This window comes from Sorghum bicolor, chromosome 7, assembly GCF_000003195.3.
Source record: "Sorghum bicolor cultivar BTx623 chromosome 7, Sorghum_bicolor_NCBIv3, whole genome shotgun sequence".
NCBI classification, from domain to species: Eukaryota; Viridiplantae; Streptophyta; class Magnoliopsida; order Poales; family Poaceae; genus Sorghum; species Sorghum bicolor.
Window position 1 is genome coordinate 37,052,225 of NC_012876.2, and position 11,701 is coordinate 37,063,925.

General features: G+C 44.1%; 2 protein-coding genes across 4 annotated transcripts; both read left to right on the forward strand.

The window, feature by feature from the left end:
• LOC8069861 (dnaJ homolog subfamily B member 1) lies at positions 337-2,398 on the forward strand. Of its 2 annotated transcripts, none has more exons than XM_021464622.1 (3): positions 337-950; positions 1,063-1,466; positions 1,576-2,398. In XM_021464622.1, the coding sequence occupies exons 1-3, from the start codon at positions 777-779 to the stop codon at positions 2,060-2,062; spliced, it is 1,065 nt and encodes a 354-aa protein (XP_021320297.1). In that variant the 5' UTR covers positions 337-776; the 3' UTR covers positions 2,063-2,398. The 2 variants fall into 2 exon arrangements, with proteins under 2 accessions (XP_021320297.1, XP_002444193.1); XM_002444148.2 differs by having other exon boundaries at positions 340-950; positions 1,573-2,398.
• On the forward strand, positions 6,842-11,319 carry LOC8069862. Of its 2 annotated transcripts, none has more exons than XM_021465107.1 (7): positions 6,842-7,097; positions 8,130-8,202; positions 8,299-8,360; positions 8,450-8,539; positions 8,620-8,741; positions 10,259-10,313; positions 10,754-11,319. In XM_021465107.1, exons 2-7 carry the CDS (start codon positions 8,136-8,138, stop codon positions 10,949-10,951), a joined length of 594 nt encoding a protein of 197 aa, XP_021320782.1. In that variant the 5' UTR covers positions 6,842-7,097; positions 8,130-8,135; the 3' UTR covers positions 10,952-11,319. The 2 variants fall into 2 exon arrangements, with proteins under 2 accessions (XP_021320782.1, XP_002444194.1); XM_002444149.2 differs by having other exon boundaries at positions 8,134-8,202.

Sequence of the window (11,701 nt, forward strand, 5' to 3'; positions counted from 1 at the left end):
TGGGGCCTTTGTGAGCAAACTTTCTTGCTTTTTGTTTTTTTCTGCTGGGTTGCGTTAACCATGGTTGCTGACCGTTCGGTTGGTGGGGTTCGTGTGCGTTTCCTGTTCGTTGTTTCTTGCAAACTCTATCCTCCTTAATAAAATACGTGTTTTCAACGTGATTGTAATAAAAACAAAGAAAACTAAGTATACAACATGAATAACAAAGAACATCTTGATCGCCTAATAAAACTTCGATTAATAAGATCACAAATTTTGGCCGACTGGCTTTTCATTTCAGAATAATTTCTGCATTGCTTTATTAACGCCACAAGCTAAGAAAAACGTGCAAACGTGTTCTCCTCTAGTACTATTCTTTACCGTTCCTCTTCCTCCTCGTGCATTTTTGCCAAATAAAGAGCAGAGCAGATAAAAGGAAAACAGGGCAGATAAGATAGGAACGTAGTAGAAACGTCACCTCTCAATCCGGCATCCTCTTTTACAGCCTTAGGAGGGAAGAATTGCAAGCACTACGTTGTTCCATCCCTCTTGCATTGCATATCGATTGCGACCCCTTCAACTCGATCCATCGATCTGATGTTCTGCGCTTTCAAGCTGAGGAGCCTCCTCTTCCTCTGGCGAGCCCTGACGTTGGCGTTGGTCTCCTTCATCTCCTATTTCCTCTGGTGATCCATCCCTGTGGCGGCTTGAATTTTGGTTCTCCTCGGTTCGCCGTCTGGGATTAGGGTCTTTGATTCTTGTCATGCATCTCCATCGCCGGTGGAGGGCCGCCGACGATGATGGGATCAACAGGGGATTACTATGAGATCCTCAACGTCGACCGGAGCGCCACCGATGACGACCTCCGCAGGGCCTACCGGCGGCTGGCCATGCGGTGGCACCCCGACAAGAACCCCGCCGGCAAGGCAGAGGCCGAGGCCAGGTTCAAGAAGATCACCGAGGCCTACAACGTACGTGCCGCCCTTCAAATAAAAAATCGTGGGAAGCAAGGATAATCCACCTTCCACCCGTGTAATTTTGCATATATTTTCACACATGCATGGCTGGATTGGATGATCTCAGGTGCTCAGCGACGCGGACAAGAGGGCGGTGTACGACCAGTACGGGGAGGAGGGCCTGCGGGGGGAGGTGCCGCAGCCCGGCGGCGGCGGCGGCGGCGGTTCTGACGACATCTTCGCCGAGTTCTTCGGGAGCACGCCGTTCACGTACTGCAACACGGCAGGTGGCGGTGGCGGCGGCAACGCGCGCGGCGGGAGGCAGCCCCCGCCGCCCCCGAAGTGGGACAGCGGGTTCGGCAGGGCGTACCGACGCGCCCAGGGTGGTGGTGCTGGTGCTGGTGCCGCGTCGTCGACCATGGCGCCACCGCCGCCGCCCGTGGAGAGCAGGCTGGCGTGCACCCTGGAAGAGCTCTACATGGGTGTCACCAAGAAGATGAAGATCTCCCGGAACGTCGTCGATGCGAACGGGTAGGTAACCAATTAGCTGAAATTAATGTGTAGCCGCGTAACGTGAATAGCAGCAAATGTGTGTGTGTGTGTGTAAAAATGAATCGATTCCCTGTTTTGAGCAAAGGAGGATGAAGACAGAGTCGGAGATTTTGTCGATCGAGGTGAAGCCCGGGTGGAAGAAGGGCACCAAGATCACTTTCGCCGGCAAGGGCAACCAGCAGTGGAACCAGCTCCCCGCCGACCTGGTCTTCGTGGTCGACGAGAAGCCGCACCACGTCTACCGGCGCGACGGCAACGACCTGTTGGCCGAGGCCCGGGTGACGCTCGCCGAGGCGCTGGGCGGCACGGTCGTCGTCCTCGCCGCGCTCGACGGCCGCGAGCTCGCCGTCGACGTAGGCGGCGGCGGCGAGGACGACGACGAGGACGCGCCGGTGGTGTGCCCCGGGTACGAGCTGGTGCTGCCGATGGAGGGCATGCCCATCGCGCGCGAGCCCGGGCGCCGAGGCAGCCTCAGGATCCGGTTCGACGTCGCGTTCCCGGAGCGGCTCACCCGCCGGCAGCGGGCGCAGATCAAGCGCGCGCTCGAGGACGACGCCGGCGCCGGCGCCTGCTAGCGATTAGCGTTTAGCAATACATGTGTCCGCTCCGCGATTACACGGTGGCGTTGTGCTCCTGCTGCATGCGCCTCGAGCCCTTGAATTATGAAAGACAGGCGCATATCTACAAGCTCAAAGCTGGTTATGTGACAATCCTTTGATAATATGCTGGATTGGGTAGAAAGGAAGGACAAACAATTTCATTAACAGAATTCATTTATTAATCACAAAAAAGACAAACAGTAATATGGAGTTGTTAGGTGGACAAGGCTAGCGAATACTCAACTTCGTTCAGTTAAAACGTCTTATGTAATCTAATAATTGAGTGAGTACGAGTCAAGAACATTTTCAACATATATTCGAGGACAGCATGTAGGAATGTATGTAGGCTCGTCCATACCTTTATCCCCTTCCTCACATTGGTGATCCCTCCGGCAAGGTAGGCAGGCGAGGTGAACCCCGCTGGTTGCGGCTGGGGCGCATCTGACAGGTCTGTGGTCGTCGAGTTTTTTTTTTTTTTTTTGTGACTGTCGTCGAGGATTGCTGTGGAGGTGGAGGATCTCGTAGTTGGGAGCCCCTGGGGCGGTGACGGGTAGTGGTTGACAGGCCGAGCGCGCTGAAGGTGCTGATAGATGCCACATGGGTCCCACCCGACAAATGTCCAAGGCCTTGTTTAGTTCCCAACAAAAATAAAAAAAAAATTAATATTTTCCGTCACATCAAATCTTACGGTACATGAAGCATTAAATATAGACGAAAATAAAAATGAATTACTCCCTCCGTCCACGAAAGAATCAATTCCTAAGATCCGTGCCAGTCAAACTTTTTAAAGTTTGACTAACTTTATAGAAAAGAGTAACAACATCTATAATATAAAATGCACATTATATGAAAATATATTCTATGATGAATCTAATAATACTAATTTGATACTATAAATCTTAGCATTTTTTTCTAGAAATTTGGTCAAAGTTTAAAAAGTTTGACTTAGGACAACTCTAGAAATTGACTCTTTCGTGGACGGAGGGAGTACAGAGTTTGTCTGTAAATTACGAGACGAATCTTTTAACACAAACAAACGAAAGTACTACAGTAGCGAAATCCAAAAACATTTCACATCTAAACGAGCCCTAAGACCCCAAACGTTGATGACTTTCTCTTTTGTGTGTTCTCGTGCATTCAACGAAACATGGGATGATTTCATCCCCTCGTCTAAGCACATACATAGGATCATTCCATACTAAAACCTACTTCTACCGTCGAAAAAATTATATAATTTTAGAACAGTACTAAGTTAAAGCATTTTAAATTTAACTAACTATATATAAATAAAAAACATCAATATTTATGATATTAAATAAGTATCATTGTATTTGTTATAAGATATATTTTTATAATATACTTAGCACTGTAAACATTAATGCTTTTACCTATATATTGGGTTTACATACATTAACAAAAAAATACATCTCAAAATGTATTGTTTAGTCGACAGCTAGACATTGCATATGACATACTCCCTCTGTCCTCTAGGAGTGACGTTTTTTACTTTTTAGGTCTTGTTTAGTTTCAAAATTTTTGGCAAAATGGTTACTATAGCACTTTTATTTGTATTTAATAAATATTATTTAACTATAGACTAACTAAGCTCAAAAGATTCGTCTCGCAAATTACAGGTGAACTGTATAACTATATTTAATGCTCTATGCATACGTCTAAAGATTCGATGTGAAGAAAAATATAAAAAATTTTGTAAATTTTTTTAGAAACTAAACAAGGCCTAAGTATTATGTTTGACTATTCGTCTTATTTAATTTCTTTTTATAAATTATAAAATATAATTATTATTAAATTATTTCTAGTGGTAAAATAAATTATAACAAAATATAAAATATTTATATAAAAATTTTGAATAAGACAAACGGTCAAAAATGGCACGGAAAATGTCACAATGGAACAGGGGAGTAGGCAACTACTATCCTTGTCTCTCGGATCTTGCCTTTTCGAGGGGAATAGCCAAAAGTAGCATATACCATATGTACTCACTCGTCGCCCTTTTCGCCATTGTGGAGTCCAGATTTGCATTGACGGCTTCAAGCTCTCATGCTGTTGACCTGTCGTGCTTCTAGATCCTCAAATCTCCAATCCAGTCCAATCCATCCGCATGTTATAGCCGCACTCTGCACTTAAACCCTGTACTTTCCTTATTTTCAATGTGTTTTGATGTGTATAAAAGATTTTACATTGGAAACCTAAAAAAAATTTTATTTTGTTTTCCTCTTCCACTAAGTTCGAACGGGAGGCAAATTTTCATAATTAAATATTAGAGAAGAAAGAATTATGAGATAAATCTTTTAAGCCTAATTAATCTATAATTAGCTATAAAGAGGGAAAATTTCAGTCTACCCTCCAAATCTTCTGCCAATATATCCGTCTCGCGGTCGCTTGAAACCTGGTGGAACAAGAAAAAAATAAAAAATTTTCTAGGATTCCTAAGAGCATCTTCAACATTATGCAATTGGACTTTGCATTCTTGAAATTTGTTAAAAACCTTAAAAATTGCTCTCGAACAGTTTTGCATTTGACTTATGCATTTTGGCGAACTTGGCATTTGATGGACCAAACTTGGCATTTTTTCATAGGCACCATGGCTTGGCAATTCTGATATCCCAAGAATCTTGGACTTCTTGTCGTGCCTGTACTCCCCACGTCGCGGTAGTTTTTCGCGATACGACTCCTCCCCGCGCGCGACTCTTTTCTTTCCCCCGTGCGCCGCCTCCTTTCTTCACGCGGGGACGAAGGAGATCGATCGCCGCCTCCTTTTCTTGCAACAACGCGAGGCTAGGAGGCCAGGTAGGAGATCCATCGCCGTCTCGTTTTGTTGTAGCGACACAAGGCTAGGAGATCGATCGCAGCGACGAGATCGGAACTCGACGACCTGGACCAAGCGGCGACGTGGACTTACGGGATGAACACGACCACGCGACGCGCGAGAGAATTGGAGGCGATGGGCGAAGGAATTGCGCGCGACGGGTGAAGGAATTGCGCGCGGAAAAGAAAGCGCCCGCGCGACGTGCGAGAGAATTTCCAGCGAAGATGAAAGCTTCGCGGACAAAAATAGTTGGGTCTACTTTTTTGGGAAATGCCAAGTCAAAAATGCCAAACACTTGGAGATGAACTTATTTTTTCTTTGGCAAAACGTTTAGAGACTTGGCAAACTCCAACAAATGGCAAATTCCAATTGCATAATTATTGGAGATGCTCTAATACAAAATCTCCTGACACATCTTTACAATCTGTCCACTTTATTTTGTCAGCCACAATCTATCCCTAATCTTTCCCTACTCTCCCCCATGTACAAGAAGAGGTGGTACAGGGCAAAATAATTAAAGACACAGAGAAGGAAATAAGAAATCGATCAAAGATCTAAACCAAATCGAAAAGGAACTCTGAATCAAAGAGAAGCAAGATTTTTATTACACCGAGAATGGAATGGAACCCAAGACAAACGGAAAGAAAAGAAATTTGACGCACGTGTTACTCAGATGTGCAAATGCACTAGACAATGAGATTTTGAGAGAAAACATATCCCCATCAGCAAATCGAATACAATACAGCCAGATATCGAATCGAATCGAATATAGGCCTACAGAATAAGAGAATTAAGCACAGGAAGAAATAAAAGAAGTAGTAGACGTGTCGAGCCGAGGCGCCAGTGGCCTGCTACCGAGGCACCGCTCATCGTAGTGGCTACTGCTCCGCCGTTGCCGACATAACACCATGGTGTGGCCACCTCACATCGCGCTCAGCATGCCGCCCTGCCATGGCCGTGGCCAAGCCATCGGCCCACCCTGCCGCTGCCGAGGCAAACCGGTGGAGTAGCACACCGTGGGGAAGGACAAAGGGGCGAGGGGCCGACGCGACTGGGGAGGAGAGGCGAACTGGTGGAGCAGCACACCTTGGAAAAGAAGGCCTGCTCGCCGGTACTGGCCGCGCCGGAGACACCGTGTGCAGGAGAGGCGGCACCGGCACTGGATCTGGGGCAAACGGTGGCCAGCGGCGCGACGTGCCGGGAGGAACCGCTTGCTAGGACAGGCCACACTCGGGGATGGCAGATCTGGAGCAGGCAACGGTCGGCGCCGTGGCACGTCGAGCGGGGCGACAGTGGACGGGGCATCAATGACGGCACGCCGGGATACCAAAGGAACGGCGGCGGGCGGGTGGCCTGAGTGGCGGTGGACGGCGAACGCCGGATCCGAAGCTAGGAGCGACGGGATGGGGTGGGAGTGGCGGATCTGTCTCGTGCGAGCGATGGGGTGGCGGCCACGTATGGAGGATTTAGGTCTAGGTGGTTTTGCCTTTTTTATTTTTTTCACTGCCTTTTCTATTCCTACACATGCCAATACCGAAAGACAGCCGCCAATGCCAAAAACTGGGCGCCCCATATGCAGAACTTATTTTTTCTGTGCGTAAGTAATTTTAATTTATATGCAATATAAAAACCCATAAAATAATTATATTTTTCTGTGAGTTTAAGAAATCCCGATAGAATAATGTCAACTTTTATGTGAGTGCGTATTGTTTTTGCGTGTGTATTCTCACGCGCATAAAAATGATATAATTATTATGTGGGTTTTCATATTTTTTCGTGAGGATATTTTCATTGCCGTTTTCTATAAATATTAGATAGTGTTTTCTCTTGTTGTAACGTATGAGCACGTTTGCTAGTTATTATAAACAAAAATGGTACCTTAGCCCAAAAAGTTTTCTCAAGGTAAAAGCCAAATCAAAACCGCCCGGGCCGCAGAGCCGCAGCCGCAGCCCTAGTTCCGTCAGAAATCCCCCTTCTCGAGTCCATCTCCATCTCATCCCTCCCACCCCAATACATCCGGCCGGCGCCATCCCGGGCGGCGCGCACGCGAGGGTGACCATCGAACCCTAGCCCCCGGCCGAGCCGCTCGCCCGCCGTGCATCGCGGGATCGCTCGCCCCCTGCCGCGCGGCCGCTCTGCGCCGACCCTATTAGAATCTCCGTCCGACACCGCTTGGATCCGGTAAGCCTTCGTTCCCGTTCCCCTCTCCCTTCCTCGAATTGACGAGCCCTCGACGGCGCCTGGCCTCGTCTGGTCGTTGTAGCCTAGGCCTGCGTGTCTGCTTTCGGTCTAGAGTCGGGTTGCGGAGGCGGGGGAATCGATTGTGCCAGGTTGAACTGGTGCGTTCCACGCGGTTGGCGTTGGTGGTGTTTTCTCGTAGTCAGTCAAATCTGGTTCTATGTGTCATCTTTACTGATTGTTGATCCAATTCGGATATTGTGGCTCTTCCAGAGCCACGGCACCTGCGGTTTTTTTTTGTGAATCAACTTGTTTCTGTTGATATTTTGTGGTTGTTTATTCAATCTTAAGTTGTGTAGGCAGCAGGTCTAGAATGAATAACTATGCCTGTATGTCTCATTGTCTGAATCATTTATTAGTTCTTCAGTCTTGGCAAGCGTGTTTGGTCATGCAAACTTGTTGTCAACAGCAAATGTTGTCTATGGCAAGAAGGGGCTACCTATTTTTTAGGCTAAAAGATCTATCATGCGGGCAACGATTAACTAGAAGCTAGCAGGTGGTGTCTGGTCTTGCTGCTATAATTAGGTTAGTAGGGTTTGCTCCCAAACTCCAATAGGTTTCCTTTTTTACCATAGTTGTTTAGATTTGGACAGAATGGATTTCTGGCTGTTTGCTTCAGTTTTGTTTCTTAGCAAACTTCATCAAATATGGTTGTCATGTATGAGAGTAGTTTCATTCAGGTCAATGGTTTTATCAGTACGGAAAACTACTGTAGCTAGTTTGCTCATAAAAAGAGTCTCATGTTCTCTTATTGCAACTTTTTAGTTGGAAGTAGTACATGTCTTTATCTTGTCTGTCTGGGGCTTAATATACTTTATTTAACCTCTCACAAGCTTGAATTTAGTGGTGCTCAAATTGGGGCTTCATATACTTTATTGAACTTCTCACAAGCTTGAATTTACTGCTACCTTTGTAGTTTCTGCTATGAATTAGGTTTTCTTCTTACTCTAATTATACTATGTATTATTCATATAGATAGAGATGGAATCACCACCCCTCACAGCTGAAGCAATTGCTTTTACCGAGAAAAAGATGGACATGACTTTGGGTATGCTATGTGACCAAATTTCTTTTTGTTTAGTGATGCTAATAATTGATGTTTCAGTGTTGGTTTAACCCATGTATTGTTTCTGTGTTTATTCAGAGGATATAATCAAGATGTCAAAGAAAAAGAATCCTGGAGGCAAGAAACCTCCCAGGCAGCCGGTATACATATTAGCTTTGTGTACTCAATTTTGCATTTGTGAACTCCCTGTGGAAGTTTGTTGATTATACCCTCCATTTCATTATAACAGATCAAAAAGCGTCCATTCCAGAATGGCAACTCTAATAAAGGGAATGGCAAGGTTCAACAGTTTATGGAATCTAGATCAACCATTAGACAAGTATGTTGCAATGACATTTAGATTGTTTTTTTTTTGCATCTTGTGTCGTGTTAAGTTTCTAACGTTCTCTTTGTGCTTAGGGTGTTCTTGCACAGAGAAGGTCAAATCTTGGTGGAAGTCAGTTCCCTGCTACAAAGCAGGCTGCAAAGAAGGCTGCTGCTATGCCAATGCGCAACGGGGCTGTGCGTTGGAACAAGCCAAGGTATTAATCAATCACTATGTCTTTTTTCTCATTCCTTTTCTAGCCATGTTTTCATCTCAATAAATTGTTATGGACAGGTAAACAATGGTTCTCTTATTGCTTATGAGAAAGTTTACTGCATTCAAGGGGTTGTTAAATTTGTTGAGTCATGCACCTTGGGTTATGTTGGCTGAGAATGACTCTGATGCTGGTGTTCGCATGGAACTGCCGTAACTTCTCTGGTTATACACATGCAAGTTTATATAGAACAATCAACTTCATATTCTTGTGGCAGAAGGCCTGTTTTCTTGGTTATACATACTGCTACAAATATATGGTGAATATAACATGGGCCTTAAAGCTTCATTGAAAGTTATGGCATTTTCCTTTATATTCTGGTTGAGCTGGTCAAATTTGTGAACCTGCTGGAACACCCTGGATATGTATCTGCTGTTGGATGAGTGCTATTTTTGGACACCAGCATTAACTGCCTTTGAGGGTTACATTAGTGTTATTTGTCAACTATGGTAGGAAGGACCAAAGGAGATGTGATAATGGCTACCATCTCATGCCATTGGTGACTGATCATTCAGATACAGGAATCTTACATGCCTGAGTTTCAATTGGTTTTGACTACTGGCTCCTTGGCAGTGCTCAGTATTTATTTGTTCGATGAATGATGAATGCAGTGTGAATCTAGTGTAGTGCTGCTAAGGTCATCCTCAGTGAAGGTTTCATGACCCAGCTTCAACACATCCATATTTTGGAAATAGTGCAGAAGAGTTTCATCCCCATAAAACTCTCTCTACTTCCATGAAACTCTTATCATCTCTCTCTTCATTAATACGGTGCCATCAGCATATTTAATGTTAATGAAACTCCATTGAGAGTGGCCTAACAGGACACTTGTATGCCTCCAAGGGAGTATATTTTGCTACTGCCTCCTATTCAAGTTGGCTGTATCCATAGCAGCATGCCATTTTTGAGCATTCTAGCATAAAGTGCTATCTCCCCATTGTTCACTGGTTCCCACAGAGATAATGCTTGCCTTCATTTCTACTGGATAAGATTAAATGTATCTTGCGGTTTTATCTCAGTTTGTTGAGCTGTATGGATGTTATCTTTTGAAGGTCAACTGTTGGAAATTATTTTCATGATTCCTTATGTGACCTTGTTGGTTCTGGATCAGTCCAATCAATCAATAAGTTGTGTCAACTTGGGACATTGTTGAACCATGTGTGTTGAAATTTGGGTGGAAGTAAACAGTCTAGACTCTAGAATGTTGAGGGCCTTGGAAACCAAGAGGATGCACTAGATATTTTCAGTGACCACTTTATCATTTCTGTTTGATTTTATTTCAAAGCATGGTATGTACTCCCTGACTTCCTTCGAGAAGTGAGAATTGTATCCTTGTTTTGATGGGGGTATGGTGAGTTTGCTCAGAAAACAATATGGCTCTTGGATCTCCCTTGCTTATGATTCTTGGTACTTGAGCACTCGTGCTCATGTAAGATACTAATGTTTTGATTTTGATACAGTGGAAGTACCTTAGTGCAGAGGAGGCCTGTAGGTGATGCTTTTCAGAATTCCAAGGTATGGACTATGCCAGATGTTGACCATAATGCAGAGTAATAAATAAAACTGGCTGAAAATGTAAATTGTTTTCCCAATGAGTATCTGATGCATAATAATCAACTTAAGATGTGATGGCGATCTTTTGGTCTATCAATTTAATGGCTTCTCTTGGAATACCATCGCTATTGTAATTTATATTTTGTGTACTTTAATTGATATGTTTTAATGTATAGTTTTCTCACATATCCCATCTTTTTCTGGTATCCCCATGCCACTTTATAACCATCTATAGTAGTTTCAGGACCATGATGAATGCTATGCTTGGGTCCATTTTTATTTTTAGAAGTTGCGTGATACATGAAACTTGTATTTGTTTAATTAATATTTGTCAAGTTATTCATGTCCTGTAGTTATTTTGTTGCTGCTGATCACTACAGTACACATTAATCTATTTGTAGGTCGAGTCGTCGCAGAACCAGGCAGCACCAAGGACGATGGATGCACTCTTTGCACAGATGAAGGCGCAACGCATGAGGACCGTACCACAGCAGCAGGCAAACCCTGCCCCTGGGCGTCATTTCAACCAGCAGCGACGTGTTCAGCAGCAGCAGAGGCGAGGTAGAGGATATGGTGGCCGGAATGTTGGCAACCAATGAATTCAACTAAGCATATCTGCTGCATCGAAGCCCATTCTCTTCACTGGTCTTACGGACCTTGGAAGAAAAGACGCCCCTGGGAAAATCTAACTTGGCTTTGTTTTTTTAGAGGAAAGGTTGTGGACAGAATATGAAGCGAAGTTTGTGTGGAGTTTTCTAGTTACCTGCTTCCGTTTCAACATGTATAATGACCTATGGAAATTATTTGGTGCTACATTATGATGTCGTGTTTCTTGAGTTGATTAGGTTCATCTCTTCTTCAAAAGAATTAGGAGTAATTTGCCTTTTACCCTATGATGTATAAATTTTAAAATACCATTCCTGTGAGGTTGACAAGCTAGGTATATGATACTCTTTTCGTTTCAAAATTATAAGATGTTTTGGTTTTCTAAATGCAATTACTTTCACTTTATATATCTAGACTAGACTTATCATTAAAGCGTATAGTAAAAGCTATGTATAGGTTTTTTATAACTGATGGAAGGAGTATTATATGATACTGTTTTACCTGTTCTTGGACCAACCGGTTTCTGTCTTTGGCTTTTAGTATTAGGATTTAGGGATCGTTTGGTAGTGCTCCATGAAGCAGATTACAATGAATCAGTTTTGCTCAAGATAATAATAATTGACAGATTCTGGTGCAACAAAACAACTTATTTATTTACACTAGTAGCGAGAGTGCTGAACCCAGTAGATCTGTCAAACAGTTTTCGAGAGAAGTAATTTTTTGCTGATCCCGAGAAGTGATTA

What these genes read in the sequence shown, in the direction of transcription:
- LOC8069861 (XM_002444148.2), top strand. Translation starts at nt 777, where the DNA reads ATGATGGGATCAACAGGGGATTACTATGAGATCCTCAACGTCGACCGG. An exon ending in AGATCACCGAGGCCTACAAC is followed by an intron (nt 951 to 1,062) that starts GTACGTGCCGCC and finishes GGATGATCTCAG; the next exon opens with GTGCTCAGCGACGCGGACAA. An exon ending in AACGTCGTCGATGCGAACGG is followed by an intron (nt 1,467 to 1,572) that starts GTAGGTAACCAA and finishes TTTTGAGCAAAG; the next exon opens with GAGGATGAAGACAGAGTCGG.
- LOC8069862 (XM_021465107.1), top strand. Translation starts at nt 8,136, where the DNA reads ATGGAATCACCACCCCTCACAGCTGAAGCAATTGCTTTTACCGAGAAA. An exon ending in AAAGATGGACATGACTTTGG is followed by an intron (nt 8,203 to 8,298) that starts GTATGCTATGTG and finishes GTGTTTATTCAG; the next exon opens with AGGATATAATCAAGATGTCA. An exon ending in AGAAACCTCCCAGGCAGCCG is followed by an intron (nt 8,361 to 8,449) that starts GTATACATATTA and finishes TCATTATAACAG; the next exon opens with ATCAAAAAGCGTCCATTCCA.